The 17,676-nt window shown below is 39.6% G+C and overlaps 1 protein-coding gene across 1 annotated transcript in view; it reads left to right on the top strand.

Moving 5' to 3' along the window:
* Positions 1 to 15,177, top strand: part of COL4A5 (collagen, type IV, alpha 5) — a 57,818-nt gene extending 42,641 nt beyond the window's left edge. The window contains exons 39-52 of the mRNA XM_010296685.1: positions 254 to 304; positions 1,113 to 1,298; positions 4,172 to 4,180; positions 6,401 to 6,409; positions 7,793 to 7,926; positions 8,334 to 8,406; positions 8,577 to 8,648; positions 9,039 to 9,167; positions 9,441 to 9,539; positions 10,857 to 11,069; positions 11,411 to 11,588; positions 12,183 to 12,297; positions 12,620 to 12,792; positions 14,223 to 15,177. Of these exons, the coding sequence (XP_010294987.1) occupies positions 254 to 304; positions 1,113 to 1,298; positions 4,172 to 4,180; positions 6,401 to 6,409; positions 7,793 to 7,926; positions 8,334 to 8,406; positions 8,577 to 8,648; positions 9,039 to 9,167; positions 9,441 to 9,539; positions 10,857 to 11,069; positions 11,411 to 11,588; positions 12,183 to 12,297; positions 12,620 to 12,792; positions 14,223 to 14,304 (1,523 nt within the window). The 3' untranslated portion in view covers positions 14,305 to 15,177. The remainder of the gene's footprint in view (positions 1 to 253; positions 305 to 1,112; positions 1,299 to 4,171; positions 4,181 to 6,400; positions 6,410 to 7,792; positions 7,927 to 8,333; positions 8,407 to 8,576; positions 8,649 to 9,038; positions 9,168 to 9,440; positions 9,540 to 10,856; positions 11,070 to 11,410; positions 11,589 to 12,182; positions 12,298 to 12,619; positions 12,793 to 14,222) is intronic.
* Positions 15,178 to 17,676: the final 2,499 nt, after the last annotated feature.

Genomic DNA, 17,676 nt, shown 5'->3' with positions numbered 1-17,676 from the left:
CGCAAATATATTAACTCTCAAAATCTGAAAGAGCATCTTGTGAATGGATGGAAATATTTATGAAAGTTACAGATGCTCTTTGTAGCAAAACCTCTAGCTTTGGTGTAGGCTGGTGAGTGAATAAGTAACCTAGTAGTCTCAAGGAATCAGAGATTGAGACAAACTGCACTTTCATCATTCTCAGACTCATATTCCTGTTCCTGGAGAATTGAAAGCTAAATGTTCATTGTTAACGAAATCTGTTTCTTTCCAGGTCTACCAGGTTTTGGACGCCCAGGACCTCCAGGACTCCCAGGATTGTCAGGTAAAGATTCTCTGTTGTTCTTTGTTAGAAGGGTTGAATGTAAAATATATCTACACATCAAAAAAAGAAGGACATGTTGTATGTTCTGCAACAAATGAATGCCATAGCAACAACTAAAATAACTTTTTTTTCCTCAGCAGACCGTTTTCAATTAACCACAGTATTAAATATACTCATTACTGACTACTGAATTTTGTAAATTAGCAATTATGCACACAGGATAAATCCACACAGGATTATAGTCTACTGCATTGTGTGGAACTTTGCTGATCTGTCTCAGTAAATAAAGCATTCATACAACAGATGACAAATGAAGCTGCTTTGAAGATATAGCTGCTTGCTATATTTTCAAAAGCAACTTCACAACCTAAGCTTTCCAGTAGCATTAAAGCTCCTTTATCCCTCAAGCTTATTTGAAAATTTGGCAAGTATATCTTTAACTTTCAGCAGTGTCTCAAAATTATTAAGTCTTAATATTGACAGATTTCTACACAGAAAGCATTGCTTGTAGGCTTACAAACTCAGAGGATGCTTATGAATTACAGCATCACTGAGTAGTGAAGTGAGACTTAGTAAGACCTTTTAGTATGTCAGAAGCTGTAGCACTTTCTCCTGCAAAAATTATTAGTCCTAACTCTTTTCTGAATGTTCAACCATTTGTATATGGTCTCACTGTGCAAATGAGGCGAGTTGTGGTCAGACTTGCACCTTCTGCAAGACAGAGAGATGGCTCTGCAAATTGGCATGTGGAGTTTTTTGCATATCAATTTATAACGGTATTCATAAACGTGGCTGTTTGATTTTACAGGGCAAAAAGGAGAACTGGGGTTACCTGGCCCACCGGGGCCCCCTGGACTTCCAGGTCTGAAGGGAGAACCAGGTTTCCAGGGATTCCCTGGTCTACAGGGTCCACCAGGTCCACCAGGATTACCAGGGCCACCTCTGGAAGGTCCTAAAGGTAGCCCTGGCCCACCAGGTGTTCCAGGAAGGCCAGGTAAGAGCATGATCCATACCTATCAACGTCTGCCAGTACTTTCACATTTTGCTGGTAGGTTATCAGCTTTTAAACTTTCTCAATTTATTTGGACGGATAAGTTCAAGCCTCATGGCGTAGGACTTTATGTTTGTGGGCAACCAGAGGATTTTGTTGCCAAAAGTAACAGTATCTAAAAATAAAACACCCTCAGTTTCTCTTAATTTCTGATACCTGGCAGCAAAAATCTAATGCATTAATAAACGGGAGATTCTCCGCATGCTGTCACAGTAATCATCTAGCGAGCACGATATCGACTTTTGAACATCTGATACCTTTGCAGTATTGTCACGTGATCAGCAAATGTCATCGCACACAAAAAACCAAAAGTAACAAACCCCATCATTTTAAGAGTCATGAAAATCAAATTCACGCTAGCATCACAGCATGATCAAATTGGATAGCTGTCTCTTCATCTTCGTGTCATGTAACATAAGTCATTGCTCCATTGTGTCCTGCGGCTCCCATGGACTCAGTGCACCATCATGCCATGTTCATCTTTCCATTCCATGTTTGCATTTTGTTCCTGCACCAACTAATTCTGGGAATGAAAAAAACACTATACTGAGTTAACATTGCTGAGCAACTCCCTGGAACGTGTTAGAATTTGATTTCTAGTTTGTGTCATAGATGTCTGATTACATTTAGGTACTGCTCTTGAAAACTCTGAACCTATCACAGCTCTCGCTCAAGCTTATTGCTGTATCTTGAGTCCAGAAGTACTTTGCCACCAGCAAGACTCATCTCACTTAACATGCTTGATATTCTCCTAAAAAGAGACTACTTTCAAACCAAGCTATTGGTTGATTACAGGTTTTTTTCTTTATGTACTAATGGTTATTTTTATTTATTGCCCTCAAACTCTGGCCTCAGATTTTTCTGTTATTCAGAGATTTGTTTGGGGAAGTTAGTTTTGAGTTAGTACACTTGTAAAATAGCTGCTACACATATATTGTTCATTTTGGGGTATCAAGGGAGGGTTTAGTTTTGCAGTACATACCTGGGAAGATTTTAAGATTTGCTTTTTCTTGTGCTTGCTTCTGATACAGCAGAAGGTAATCCCACCGAAAAACATTTTTAGAATGGAATTTTATCAAAATATTTTCACTAGAACTGGAACTGAGTAGTATTTGATTGTTCTCAATGGCAGTATGAACTTTTCTCTTGTGCAGAGTAGGCTATGAATTCATCTCTCTCAACTGTGTATTTAAAAAATGAGTCATTATAAACAACATTTGGTTTTAATTTATAACTCCTTAAAACTGGGGTGCTGTTTGCCGGTATAATGAGGTTTTCTTTTAGTCCTAGTAAAAATGCTTGAGTTGTGTTATATCCTAAACCTGCTTTTTATGTGACTGGTGCGGAACAACCGAGTGGGTTAATAATTCACAGCCAGTCACAATTTCCTCGTGGTTTCCTATGTGGTTAGTGGAAGGAGGAGTGCACGCCTTCCCCCTTTCTCCTGGAGGAACTTACTCCCTGCTGTGCCCCAGGGGCTCTAAGCAGTCAATGAAGTTGATAGTCGTAATTTACTTTCCACTTTCCGTGTAGCCTTGTCCTCTTCTGCCTAGTTGCTCACTGGCAGGTAGGAGTATGGGACAAGTAATCCCAGTGCTGCTCACTGTGGCTAGAGTTACAGCTGGGGCAAGTGGGAGGAGGAGTGAAGCGATATGAGATGGTGGGATGCTGTGGCCTGAAGGCCTAAGACATCCTAGATGTCAAGAACTTCCAAAGATATTTTTTCTATATGTACAGTGGTACAGCAATTAAAATTTTGGCACAGGAAGCTAGTTGGTCCATAAAAGTATAGGCCTTCTTTTTTAAAAGATTCTTATACGGAGGATATTTCCAAACTCAAAAAAAGCCCCAAAACTCCAAACCACAAAACCGCCCCACCAAAAAAACCCAACAGATAAGCAGCTCCTGATGTATAATAAAACTACCAACTGAGATTCCATGCTCTGCTGTAGCATTGGTGTTTTTATGGAGCTTCTCATCCTGTTCACACTTCTGTGTATAAATCAGGTGCTTACAGACTCTGATCAACTGGTTATGAGGAGCTCAGCTCATCAGAGGAATGGTGGGACTCATTTTGTGCAGTTTTATGAACATTGGCAGGGGGAAACAACCAGAGAGGTTCTGCTCAGCCATGTTTTCTCTCTCTCTCTTTTTCTCTTTTTCTCTTTCGTTCTCTTATTTCCGTTTTTGTTGCATGTAATGTATAAAGTGAAGTATTTGTTTTGCTCAGTTATGCGTGAACTAATGTGGATAAACCAAACTATTATTGCAATTCTGGAACAATCAGCACTCCAGCCTTTTGTTTCAAATGATAACACAGACTACTGTTGGAACGCTGATTTTGTAACATTTCAACATAAGGCAGTCATAAAAGCAGCTGTGTGGCTGTCAAATTACCCCCCTTCTAGGGACATAAATAAAACCAGAAGCTGTATGTGTATACTGTTTGTTGTTGACTTCTGGGTATATTCTAAGATAAGTGAAAGTGATGAAGTCAAACAGGATGTAACTCTCTGACTTCAGTTGAGTTGCCCCTAAAACAAACATTGATAGATGGTGTTGAGTCAGATTTATTGATTATAAAATTAAGCCATTTCCAGGGCAACACAACATTGCTGTTACTCCACATATCTGTTTTCATTGCTATGAATAATAATAGTTTGGTGTTTTGCATACTGTTTGTAAAGGAATATTGAGCTAAATCTAAAAAGAAAGGTTTAGTTGAATATGTTAGCTTGTTGATATTTCTAACAATTTTGATGTTTTTCCCATTGTTCTAATGATGACCTTGGTGAACTCTGACCCCCTACTCCCAGGTCCCTCAGGTTAGCCCCTTAACTCCAAAATAATAACTTTGCATGAAAATGAATGTATATACTTTTGTAGTGTGTCAATGTAGATAGGCTGAGTCATTTTTCAGACATACCTCTTAATTTGTGGTAGAAAAGAAAAGCTCAGAGTTGGCTTTCAGACTCTTCCTCCATGTTGTTGTAGGACTGACATTGGAAGGACGTAGTGTTACTCTCCCCATAGTGGAAGATCACGTGGGTCCAGATTTGCAAGGCTTTTATAAAGTGTCCCCAACTGTGAAACTTGTTTTAGTGTATTTATTTTCAGTGCAGTTGAAAACAATATATACTGTTTCTCATCTTTTTTTAAAAAGCATATTGCACTGTCCTCCTTCATCTGCTGCATAATTGTCTCTTGCAGCTTGGGCAAGTGACAGTATTCATTTTTGTAACACCTGCTACTGTTGATTTTGGATGCTCTCGAGTGACTTAAATAAATTAGATGCTTCTTTTATAGCAGCAGCGTCTGAGTGATGCTTTACATGCCCAACTTAGAGCATTGTAACTTTGCAGTGCAGAGAAACTCTTCTTTCCATTGTTTTGCCTCACCAGCACATTTAAAGGAAATGAGGAGAGCTCTTCCTTTAACACGTATTTAATGAAAATGAAGCATACAGCCCTCCCCTCCCTAATGCTAGGGCAGTGGAAGAGGATTGGTCAGAACACGGTACTTCTCACAAGCTTATTGTAATTTTAGCATATCAGCACAAGCCAGCTCTTTGGGAAGAATCTGTGTCTAGATTGAAAATGACTTGGTATATCTATTTAATAATAATGATCTCTTTAGGTTTTGCTATGATGACTTTCAAGAAGAAAAGAACTGTCACAAAAATTAAATAAAGGAATACATTCGAGTTTTCTTGGTGTGCTGTCCTAAGCACTGTGAGGCAGCAAATGTGGTAGTCCCTGATGTCTGAATCCTAGCTTTATGCAGTCATGTAAAAAAATGAGTGTGGCTTTACGCTTTAATTAAACTGTGGCTACACAAGCAGTAACCACACTTTCAAAGAAGGCTGAGAGAAGCTTATCAATTGCTTCATGTTTTGTTCTACCCTGTGACTGTGCTCAGACAGAATTCAATAATCAATGAATACAGGGCAGACTTATAAATCATAGCAAAACTTGTCCAACAGTGACATATAGTTTGTAAGTACTTAACAGTAATAATGAAGTGTCCATGTCATTATTTTTAACAACTAGTATTCAAAATAATTTACCAAATATGTAAGAAATAGTGCATTGAGGTAAATCTGCTGTGTATTTATTGTCGGTTTTAACTGCAAATTGCATGGTGATATGTTGATATATTTAAATCATTTCACTGACATGAAAGATGCAAGTGGCACAGGAGCTAAGACAGGTATTAATTCAGGAGCATGGTAGGGACAACCAGTTTACCGTTTGAAAGAGGGCATTTAAATGATTTTTCCAAGGATGTTATCACATGCCATTCTCCATAATAACATTAAAAAGGTAAATTATCATCTTGGGGTATTTTTATCAAGAAAAAATAATGCCAACAGTAAAGACAACAAAGTCTAAATTTGTAAGTTCTGTTGTCTTTTTACTTAAAGCATTTGCAGCCCTTTTGATCCATGTCAATCCTGCTTACCGTTTTGAAGAGGGTATAAGCCTACTTTTCAGTCCTGCAATTGCATTCACAGATAGTTGAGGCTCATACCTGATTAGTGGGGATAGGTCCTTCTGTTAATCATGCTTCCCCCTGCCCAAAGCAGAATTTTGCTCAAGAGTAAGTTGTCAGCCACAATTTACCTGCATATTTGCCGAGCTCCAAGCCCTGTGCAGTGGAATATTGTCAGTGAAATGGTTACGTAGTCCAAACCCCATTGTGAGTAGGACTAACCAGTCACAGGCCCCAGCTGTAATGTTAGAGCAATAACACTTTCTTTAGTAAAGTTTTAAGTTTGCTATTAAATGAAGTGTCAAATTAGTCTTAGAACCTAGTCACCAGAATAACTTGTATCTGAAAATACGTATCGTTGTGTATTCATGTATGGTTTTATGCATGCATGTGGATTATATTGCAAATACAAAATGTGCTGGTGAAATGGGTGGTTGTGTAGTGTATATGCTGTCATCTGTACTATTTCTAACTAGTAATCTTGTTTTGTACTGTGTGATGTCTGACCCTTCTAACATCGATCATTGGGCTTTGGTGAACTCTGATCCTTCCAGGTCCTCCAGGTTAGACTCTTAACTCGGTCAATTTATTTTACTGCGTTGCACTTGATGTAAGAGAAACGGATGTTTTCCTGTAATTCTATGATTATCTTTTTAAGGACTACGGTTACCCTGCAGATTGTGTGTGTTTGATTAGCATGCCTCAGATGGTAACCTGTTATTATTTTGCATGTGTACAGTACTAGACCAGTATAAAAGAGCAAAATGAAGACAAAAAATCCTTGCATGATGGGATGTTTTCTGTAGCTGAAACTGCTACAGGTTATGTTTGAAATTTGATACAAAATTGCTGTTGATTTTAAAAAGAAAAATTTTGGAAGAAATTTATACTCAGATTTGCATGCAGAAATTCAACTCATCAGATTTATCCACTCAATATAGACTATGAGAATGTCAAAGGAGATGTTAAATTATTCGAGGTTGCAGAAAAAGTGAAAATCCAGCACACTGGTAAATGTTACTAGATTTGTTGTACTACAGGGGAAAATGTCATAGCACTGTCCTGCAAAGAGATCCTTTTGTTAATCCAATTATGAGATCTGACTTGTAAAATGTTATTAGCTGTTTGCTGCACTTGCTTACAGTTTGTTTGGCCACAAATTAATGTTGGTTACCTTCTATTTAGATGGTGGCATAAAGGTCTCATCTTTTAGTTCTCCAAAAAACCTAAGTTTCTTTTAAACCCACTGCTTTGCTTTGGATTAATGTGGCTGTAGCAAAGGGAAAAGATTTAAAGATCAGCCCAGTTCCTCTACTGGATTTACACAGAGTAATTCTACTAAGGATAGACAAATCAGTTGGAGGGAGAATCATTCAACATAAGGAAGTTTCTGCAACTCAGATTATTATGTAGGCAAGGCAGAATGATGGGCTTCCTGCTGCCCAGCAGTCAGTAGGCAGTATATACGAGGCTCCTGAATAGGTACATCAAATTCTAACAGCAAAAAAGCAGCAATATTTTACACTGTTGAGGCTGGCTTTCGAAAGGAATTCAGTCTGTTAAGACAGCACTTAAGAGATGGTGAATGTAATGCAGGTCAGCAGAGGGGATATTTGTACCATCTAATTTTGGGTTTCTTGGCTCCTGCTAAAGGCACTGGTCTGGTCACTGGGAAGCTTCGAAAGCAGCTGAGTTGCACTGCCTTCTGGAAAGACCTGCTTCTCTTCATCAGCTAGATAAGGAGCCTTGGTTCCTGATTTGGGTAGTGCAAATAATCCCTCTATTTGTTTCCCTTTTAGTTTACCCTGAATTCAGCATTGAAATAGAGCTGGGAAGTCACGCCAAATTTTTTTTTTTTTTTTTTTTTTTTTTTACACTGGAGGCACAAACTTGGGGAGAATGGTTGATAAGTACTCATAGATGCATGTTTGTTCTGCAATGTTAAGGTCCACCAGGCCCAGAAGGTCCACGAGGGCCACCAGGCAATGGAGGACTTAAAGGGGAAAAAGGGAACCCAGGTCAACCTGGCCCACCTGGCCTCACTGGTCAAAAGGGAGATCAAGGACCACCTGGACGTCAGGTAGGACAAGAAATGGAGTTTCCCCCCTGGCTTATTTTTAAATGCAGTAAAAATGGAATATATTTGTGTGGAATGTGTAGTTTATCATGGTAAAATAAAAGCCACAATCCAGTAGCAAACACCCTGTCTTGCAGCAAGTAAGAGGGTCTTTTCCTTAATTATCCCCCAGTATCTGGGCAGGTTGTCCCCATTATATTCCCATGGGAGCTGGAGCTGCCAATGTACACTTCATGTTACAGCATTCTCTGACAACACCCAGTGCAGGGAGCGGAATGCATGGCCTCAGCCCTTCAGAGCACTAGTTCACAATCCCAAAGTGTGCTAATTTGTCCCCCAGCCACCTTTTCCATCTGTTTTTCTGAAACTGCTGAGGAGATGAGTGAATAACATGAAGCTGTTCTGTTCAGGGGGATCCTGGTCGTCCAGGTCTGAACGGAATGAAGGGTGACCCCGGGGTTCCAGGCGTTCCAGGATTCCCAGGTATTTAACTGGGTATTCACAGGTATTTAACTAGCATTTCAAGTGAAAACCTCCAGATACAATAACAGCCTCGCAGGGAGAAAAGCAGCCTGATTTGGGCCATTCCTGCAGCAAATTTTCTAAGACAGCATGTTCTTTCGCTGTGTAACTGTGTGAATTTGATGTTTCAGGTATGAAGGGTCCCACTGGACCTGCAGGACCCGCTGGCCTCACGGGCAGTCAAGGACTGCCAGGCCCACCAGGTAGGAGTCCTGGGTAGTGTTATTGTCACTTTTGCTCCCTGCCAGTAGGATTTGTTACACAGATGTAGGACTGAGTCAGTCTCAGTCAGCAATGAAAGTAGTTAAGCGAGCAACAGCTTAAACACAATTTCAGGCTATACTTTTTAGCCCTACAAGTAATCCTACCGTGTTTTATACTCTGTATACAGTCTATATGGATCGACCCCTGGAAGAGCTGTTCTTGGGGGGGAGGGAGGGTGTCACCAAGAGCACTTTTTTGCTTTATGTATACACTTCTTCTTTGCATTGATACAGCTCTTGGCTCCTACCTTTGCAAGAAAGAATAACAGAAACTGTTTCTAATGCCCTTTTTCCACCTTGGTTTATCTAATACGAAGTGCTTTCTCTTAGGTCCACCAGGTTTACCAGGTACCATCGGACGAAGCATTGTTGTCAAAGGTGACCCTGGTCCCCCGGGTTCTCCAGGACAGCCTGGGTTGAAAGGGCCACCTGGATTACCGGGGCCACAGGGATTGCCAGGTATGATCCTAGGTGGCTGCAGAGAAAAGGACTAAGAGTATAGCTGACTGCAGGTTGCAATGCGAGTCACTTGGCATAGGCTGCAGAGACGAGTTACTGAATCCAGCAAGAGGTAATAGATAAATGTAAGGTTCTGCCATATACATCTGGTTTAACGGTCTCTTCTTGTCTAATGTATCATGAAGAAACAACAGATGAGTCCCAGACAATTTAAAGATTTCCGTAGTAAGAATTCAAGAGCTTTTATTTCAGTTATGCATTTGTCTATTCTAGGTCCAATTGGTCATCCTGGTGACCCAGGGCGAGATGGACTACCTGGTTTTGATGGTCCAGCAGGACGTAAAGGAGAGAGAGGTCTTCCAGGCCAACCAGGTATGGTGTTTATCCTATGAGGACCCAGTGGAAAAAGAGATGCTCCCTTTTGTGAGTGCAGGGTAATACTGGAAAGTGAGATCTTTGCCTCATGAGAAGAATAATAAAACCACAATTTTAGGATTTTCTTAATGCAAAAACATTACAAACAGCTGAACATACTTTGGTTTGGAATATTTTTGGAACCAGCACATTGCCAATCATTGCTGAATAATACTGTAGAGTGCTTTATCTCAAGCTTAATGGCATCCCCTTTGCAGCACAGATGATGCACAGGAGATAATGAAGATAGTAAAAAAACAGAGGAGAGAAATCAGTAAAATCATTTTAATTTTGCATGGAAATCATGAATGGGGAAAAACAGACTTCATGAAGGAAAGAATTTCACCAAAGGCTACTATGTAGCTATTGCTTAGAATTACTGAATTATGATTTGATGAAAGAAATCAGACTAGGCACTGGAACAATTTTCTATAGAAGATAACACATATTAAGTAGCTATATATTGCAACTTGTGAGAAAAAGTATTAGAATTTAAACTTAACTGTACAAAACAGTACAAAAGTCCACAATGCCTTTTTTCCTTTTTCTCTGAGTAGCTCTATGAAATCAGTTAGCATTATTTTAGTGAAAAATTGTAAATAATGACTGTGGAATAACATAGTTTAAATATTTGTAGTTACATTTTCTGATTTTTTGCTGTTCAAGAACAAATGTCTTTTCTGATACCTTTCTCAGTAATATGACTCATTCTTGCTCTCTTGAGGTTGTTCTAGCCTTACTTCCATGTTTTGTAACCTGCTCCAAAACTAACTGCAGCTTTTCTGTTCATTTTGGTGGGCTTTGCTCAGGTGTTCTGACAGCATGTCCTAGAGTGAGACTTGCTTCTGTTTCTGGCTCTGCCATTTATTTTGTGATCTTGGGCAAGATGTTTCAATGTTATCTTACTAAGCTGCATACACAGATAAATGTGTTTTGGAATTGGGAAGCTGATTTGGACTCATTCCAGTGGCCGTCATGTCAACTGCAGTTGTTACCTTAGTACCCCACAGCTCTGAATGTATTTAACTTCACGATACCCCTACAACACAGGGAAGCTGCACTGTTATTTTGTAACTAGCTATGACAGCCTCAGTGATTTAACAAAGCTTACATGAAAAAAATTTGAGGAAGATGGTGCTGGCAGATACCGAGGGCCCCCAACTCAAAAGCACCTTAATCACAAGACCGTGCTACCTCTCAGAGCTACGTTAGTCCTAAAAGAGCAAGAAATGGTGTTAATAAATACTGTGTGTTGTGTTTCTCTCATGTGAACAGGTTCACGAGGAATACAGGGACCTCCTGGTCCTGATGGCTTACAAGGCCCACCCGGTCCTCCTGGAACAGCTTCTGTTGCTCACGGATTCCTTATAACTCGGCACAGCCAGACCAGGGATACACCGCTATGTCCACAAGGAACGTCAAGAATATATGACGGATTCTCTCTTCTATATGTGCAAGGAAATGAGAGAGCACATGGCCAGGATTTAGGTGAGACATTCTGCATGCTGTGTCTTTAAGGTGAAAGAGGTTGTAGCTGCTTCCTCAAATGCTCTGGGTCTCTGAACGTAGTCTTAAGAGGTTTCTTAGATGAGGATGGGGATTGCATATTAAGATCTACTACCTCCTATAGGTAGGAGGCTGCACTTTATAATTCAGGATGAAAGAATGTAAACCAAAACTTGAAAAGTTAAGTTTTTCCCACATGTGACAATTTGATAGCACATGCTGTGCACTCACAGGGGGAGAGGAAAAATACACAATTACTGTTCTCAAAGAATTGCTATAAAAAGCAATGTAGTGAAAACTTCGCTTTGTATCTTACTCTGTAGGTACTGCTGGGAGCTGTCTTAGACGTTTCAGCACCATGCCTTTCATGTTCTGCAACATCAACAATGTTTGTAATTTTGCGTCAAGGAATGACTATTCCTACTGGCTATCAACCCCAGAGCCAATGCCGATGAGCATGGAGCCGCTGACTGGGCAAAGCATCCAGCCATTCATTAGCCGGTGAGACAAAGCAGGCTCTCGGGTCTCTTTTTGAATATCTGGATTATATTAAAATATAATATTTTAATATCCATGTATGTCCAACATGCAGGTTGGATATTAGAAGATGAATTTGTCATGTTTTGCTCTGGGAAATACCAGGAAAACAGCTTGTTTTAAAGTATTCGTTGTCTTAAAAGGTCTGTCTACATGCAGCAGTGATAATTAGAGGCTGAAAGGCTGTAAGAGCTCTCCTTGACTGAGGAAGCTATGTAGTCAGCAGTGCAAGATTGCCACGAACCAGAAAGGGAACATGAGTGCCATTAGCTCTAGGATTAAGGCCTTTACTTGGGGACTTCGAGCTTCCAGGTTTTGTTTCAGGAACTGCTTCAATGTTTTACCCAATGGTTGTTAGTGGAAATACAGGTGGATTTTGCACTCCAAAATACTGTCTTATTGGAGTTACAAAATACATGAGAAGTAGAAGTCTAGATTAATAGGACAGCCTCTCACAGGCTAGTTTTCCTCCCTTTCTTTATGTAAGAATTCTTAACAAAACACACTCCTATTATATTTTAATATCACGTGTTTCTCTGCTGCTTCCCCTCTGTCCAGATGCGTTGTGTGTGAAGCTCCGGCTATGGTGATAGCTGTCCACAGTCAGACCATTCAGATTCCTTCGTGTCCTTCAGGCTGGGACTCCCTTTGGATTGGTTACTCTTTCATGATGGTAAGAACTGCCTCCTACTCCAGAAGTGGCTAGTACCCACGTGTGTCCTCAACTAGCTGCTTTAGGACTTTGTTAAAACCTACGATGGTTGTCATGCAAAAACCTTTTCTTTCAATTACTAACTGTGGTAGCAAAGATTAACAGAGACTTTCGTGTACACAGAGCCCAGTGTAACTGATATTTATGGAGGTGCCTCACACTGCATTATCTCAACCGAGAATGAACAGTGGCTCTGCTAGTAGTTGAATGCTGTGCTATTTCCTTTTTAGCACCTACTGTAAGATTCTTGTTTGTGTGTTTCTTTCCTCCTCGCCTACACCAGCACACTAGTGCTGGAGCAGAGGGCTCTGGACAGGCCTTGGCATCGCCTGGATCCTGTTTAGAGGAATTCCGCTCAGCTCCGTTTATTGAATGCCATGGTCGTGGCACTTGTAACTACTATGCCAATTCATATAGTTTCTGGCTGGCAACTGTTGAGGTGTCAGAAATGTTCAGGTAAGAAAACCTTGTATATTGCTTTATTCCAAAATGAAAGCTTAGGAAACTGAATTTATTCTGAAGATCAAAAGAGATTTGTTTACAGGGGCATAGGGAAATAATTTTGCTTGTTTTCCCCTCACAACCAGTTTTTCCAGTGTTTCCTTGGTAAGCCTTTAATATTATGTAAAAACTTGCTAGGGAACATTCTGTTTTGCCAAGAAGTCAGATTCTTTTTATGTCAATTCTTACTCCCATTTAGTAGTACCTTCTCTGAAAGTGGTCCTACTATAGTTACTGTATTTGGGTTTTGTTCTTGCCAGGCCTTTCAATAGACTCAAATGTAGTTCACAGACATACAAGGGACAGGTATGAAGGGCAAGATCAACTCTACTTAAACCTTTTAAGGCAGATGCTCATACAACCTGTTTTTAAAAGTCTTGGGTGAAGGAGGTTTCACACCCTCCATGGCAAGCATTTTTTCCAGTACTTTGCAGAAGAATTAGGATGACATTTTGGCTGCAAGGAAGACAATGGACATTCTGTCCTCAGATTCTCTATAGTCAGCATTTCAGCAGATGACTATCAGCTCCTCAAACTTTTTCCCTTTCAACTTAACTAGCAAAATAATTTTTCGTTGAAAAAATCATCTCCTTTCATAGAATTAATTGCTACTGCCTTGATAAAAACCTAATAAATACTCTGCCACTGCCACCCAATTGAAAAACGTAGCTTTGTGGTACAGAGCTGGCAATGTGCGCTGTGTTACATAGCAGTAGTGGCCCCTAAGTTAGTTTTGTGTAACACCTACAACCACGATACTTAATGTGCATTAAATAGTTATCGCTGTTTTCAGGGTAGTTGATCACTGGTAGTTCACTACTGAAAACTGCCTACTAATAACTACCATGCACCTCTGAGTTTTCTGTCTCCCATAAACACCATGTCCTTTTTTATTCTATTTTTTTAGAAGAAACTTTTAAGAATTGGACTTACTGTGTGTACACACATATTACACAAATTTGTTATGTTAATCTCCCACTTCCCTACCCTTTCAGAATATAAATACATACTTCAGTAAAGCCATCACTTAAATACAATCTTATTGCTAGCAGTCCTTTTTATGGGTTGTGAAAGTACCCTTCCACGGAGAAACCCAAAGGCTACAAACAAAGACCCCAGAAATACTTTCTCAAACGTACAAAATTCACCTTCCACTCCGTTTGGTATTTGTGCTACATCATATGCTAGACTGAAGTAGCTGATGAACGTAAATTGTGCGTACTGAGACACTGGACAGAACTGAGCATCTGTCGCCTGGTGTTGAGAACATACAGAAAGATGACTCAATTCACGGTTTAAGATAACAGTTAAGTAGAAGTTTAAAGGAACAGCTCTGTAAATGAAGCAAAAGCTAACCTAACCTTACCTTTGTGTCTGTCAACCAGTAAACCTCAGTCAGAGACACTGAAAGCTGGAGACTTGAGGACGCGTATTAGTCGTTGTCAAGTTTGCATGAAGAAGACGTAACATCTTGGAGAATGTTTTATAAAACAGTTGAAAATTCCTAAGATGCACTGTCTTCCAGCTGCAACAATGGTGCTACTGTGCAGAAAGAAAAGAAGAAACAAATCCAAACTGTTTTAACCATGCAAATTCAAGTGTACCTCACTCATGTGCCAAACTAAGGGTTGTTTGGTACATATTTGACAACAGGACTAAGATGAAAGAATTGACCTCTTGGAAACAGAAAAGAACACTTGAGGTTCACAAAGGATCAGAAGATGAAATTTTTCATTTCTCTCCCTGTACCAAAATGGCACCTTTTTGATCAACCAAGAGAATAAAGAAAAACACAACGCACTGAGTATGTTTAAAATAACAAGACTGCAGTTCTGAAAAACATTTTTCATGGTGCTACTAACCCTACTGTATCCCAGGTTTTTAATATGAAATTTTAAGCTTATTTCTCTTTGTAAGTAATGAAATGTGTATATTGTGTAAACACCTTTTTAGTTGAAACTTTCAGTCATTTAGAAACAAACCAAACTCTGATATAAAAACGCTTATGTCTAAAATTAAAACATATGGCAGTATTTTATTATGAAACTTGTGGTACAGAGAGAATTTACCCCTCCTATGCCAACTTATTCATTTTAATATTTCATTTCCTTCCTCAGTTGCCAACCTGATATATTTGGGGAATGCACAATTATTCAGAAGTAATTTTGATCAGGGTTTTAAATGTTGTACACCATGCTATCAGTCGCTTTGTTTGTGCTTAGAAATCCCGATCCACTTGAAAAGGTTTTTTTTTCTATCTTGTGAAAATATGTCCGTTTATTAGCCATATTCTATATCCTTCTTTTCTGAGTAGAAGTCACATTCACATTTTAGTAGTCAGTTTGGTTTAACAAAACCTGTTCTGTGGGACTATCCAGTTACCAAAGCATTTAAGACTATGCTTACATGAAACCTCTACTCTGAAGTGGCGTCATGCATTTTATCCAAAATATAGTGTACACGCTAAGAAACCTTCTGAATAAAATAAAGCATGAGCTGGTGGAAACTTTCCTATTTACAAATTAATCTTTTAATCTTATGTGAATTTATACACATCCACAATGTATTTACAGTATACAGCAGCTCTTGTGTATGTATAGTTCACATAAGGCCTTGAAAGATGGTGCATGCAGTCTTTCTGATGTCATTTTGTAAGAATCCTACTGTGTATGTCTTAGAGTGTCACTACTTGTGCAATAGCTGAAAAGTGATCACTTTTTGTATGCATGACTGTTCAGCTTCTCTGGTCAGTGCTGTTTCATTTACCCTTATGTATAAACAGAGCTCCCTGACAAAGCAAGACTATTTTTCAAGTGATGATACTTTAATATTTTTGTTGTATATTGCCACCTCAATTATCAATACAACTTAACTTGTGAATTAACATACTGCTTTATACAAGTGAAGTGTATTTGTTTATTGACTACTGTTAAGTAATTTATCTGCTAATGGCTGTTCATTCTTACCTTTCAGTTATCATTGTAAACACGGAGCATCAGAAATCTCCTTGTTTTATGCACATTTGACAAAAGACATAGGACCGATGCCTGACCAGGTGGCAGTGATACAATGAGATTGGTGCTGATTTCAAAAGCTTTCAACTAAGTATGAAACTGAAGTTCTTTAGTTTAAAGTGCAAAGTATTAATAGCTTTGTCTTTTTTTCAATTAGCTGCAGTTATGTATGTTGGTAGAGAGTGGGCGATTCAGCAATGTGCATCCTTCAACTCATTTCATTTTGGTTTGCCGATGCATATAGAAATAAACTGAACCTGCTGCTACCTCCAAGTCAAGAACTTGTTACCAAAGCTGAAATAAAATAGTAAGTCTTTTCTTGTAAACGCAAGCCCTTATCTTACTGCTGGCTCTGCAGAAGCCCAAAATGAACACAGCAGCCGAGTGGATGTTAAGGTCAAGGCGCTCCCAAAGGAAAGAGGTCTCCCAGCCTTCCCTACCAACAGCCCCTGTCTTGCGCTCACCAACAAGTCTCCCTATCTGGGGACTTGGGCAGAACATGTTTGTTCTAGTAGTGCATAAACAGTGCTGCTTCTAAGATTTGGGCTCCTCTCACAGCATGTAAAACAAAGCCCACTGGATTGAAAAGACAGGAGATTACCATTCCCATCGAAGGTAGAGAGCACCCAGAACAGCTACTCTTGTGGCAGCTTCAGGTCCCAAACCTGTGAGATGACCACAGAAAATGAAAATATGTCAAGTAGCTACACTTCTGACAGATACATTCTCTGTTCTGTTCCTGCAGCTCTCACCCTGACATGGAGAACAGTCCAGAACGTTAATCAGCTTCAGGCTGAGATTTCCAATTGGGCTAATTTTTATTAACAGAAAAGTGGTCTAGAGAGGAAGGAGCATCTTTTAACTGAAACCTGCAGCAGAGATTCAAGAGATGTTGGTCTAACTCCCACCACACATTCTGTGCCTTAGAGCAGGTAAATCACTTGACCTGTGCTGGATCGGAGTTACTGATCTATAAAAGAAAACATGGTGGTTATTTTCTCCTGCTTCTTCTTGACTGCTTAGACTGTAAGCTCTTTGGGGCAGAGACATTGAGGGGGCTCAAATGTTGGTTGGGGCCTCTAGGTGCTATCCATCAGTATATAAATATTAAACTACAGGTAAAAGCTTGTGTTTGCAGATTTATTATTAAAAAAGTAAAAAAAACTGTTTTGTACGTTAGAGCCTTAAAATAGGCTTCAACATAGCCTAAACATAATCCGGCTCAGAACACCACTTCATCTACAGTTAAGGCTCTTTTTCCTGACGTCTGAGTTGGTTTTAACTAAAGCTTTTTATTCTCTTAACTAATCATGTAAAGTTAGTCTATTTTAGTTAATCTTGAGCAGGAACCTGGAAGAGAACTCAACTGTTTATTTTCAGTTGTATGGGAACAAGCTGCACGCTGTAGCCACTCGAGGGCACCACATAGCTTTGAAAGAAAACTAGAACAGAAACACGCCTGAGTCCCTGGAAGTGCCTGCTGCAACAATAACGTCAAAAAAAAGCTTACTCGGAGTGCGTTACCTTTCTTTGCCTGCTACCCAGTTCTTGTTCTTGAAAGCTTGCTGCACGTGGGGTACTGCCCGTTGCAACTGGGCTGATGAGTGAAGAAATGCAACTTTCTAAAGGAAAATGAGTTTGCAAATCCTGAAGACAGCAACCCTATGCGTAACTTGGATTTACACTCTTCTAGTATTAAAGAACAAAGTTCTGCTTAAGACAGGCTTTTCAGTTATCTTCCTTTACACTAGTCCTTGATGAAAAGCAAAAAGCTTCCTTCAACCTCAAATTCATTTATAAGGGGGGATTTAAACTTCTGAAACAA

This window comes from Phaethon lepturus, unplaced genomic scaffold (genome assembly GCF_000687285.1).
Source record: "Phaethon lepturus isolate BGI_N335 unplaced genomic scaffold, ASM68728v1 scaffold4851, whole genome shotgun sequence".
Lineage (NCBI taxonomy): Eukaryota > Metazoa > Chordata > Aves > Phaethontiformes > Phaethontidae > Phaethon > Phaethon lepturus.
Note: the sequence above shows the minus strand (reverse complement) of the source record. Positions and strands in the feature narration are given on the sequence as shown.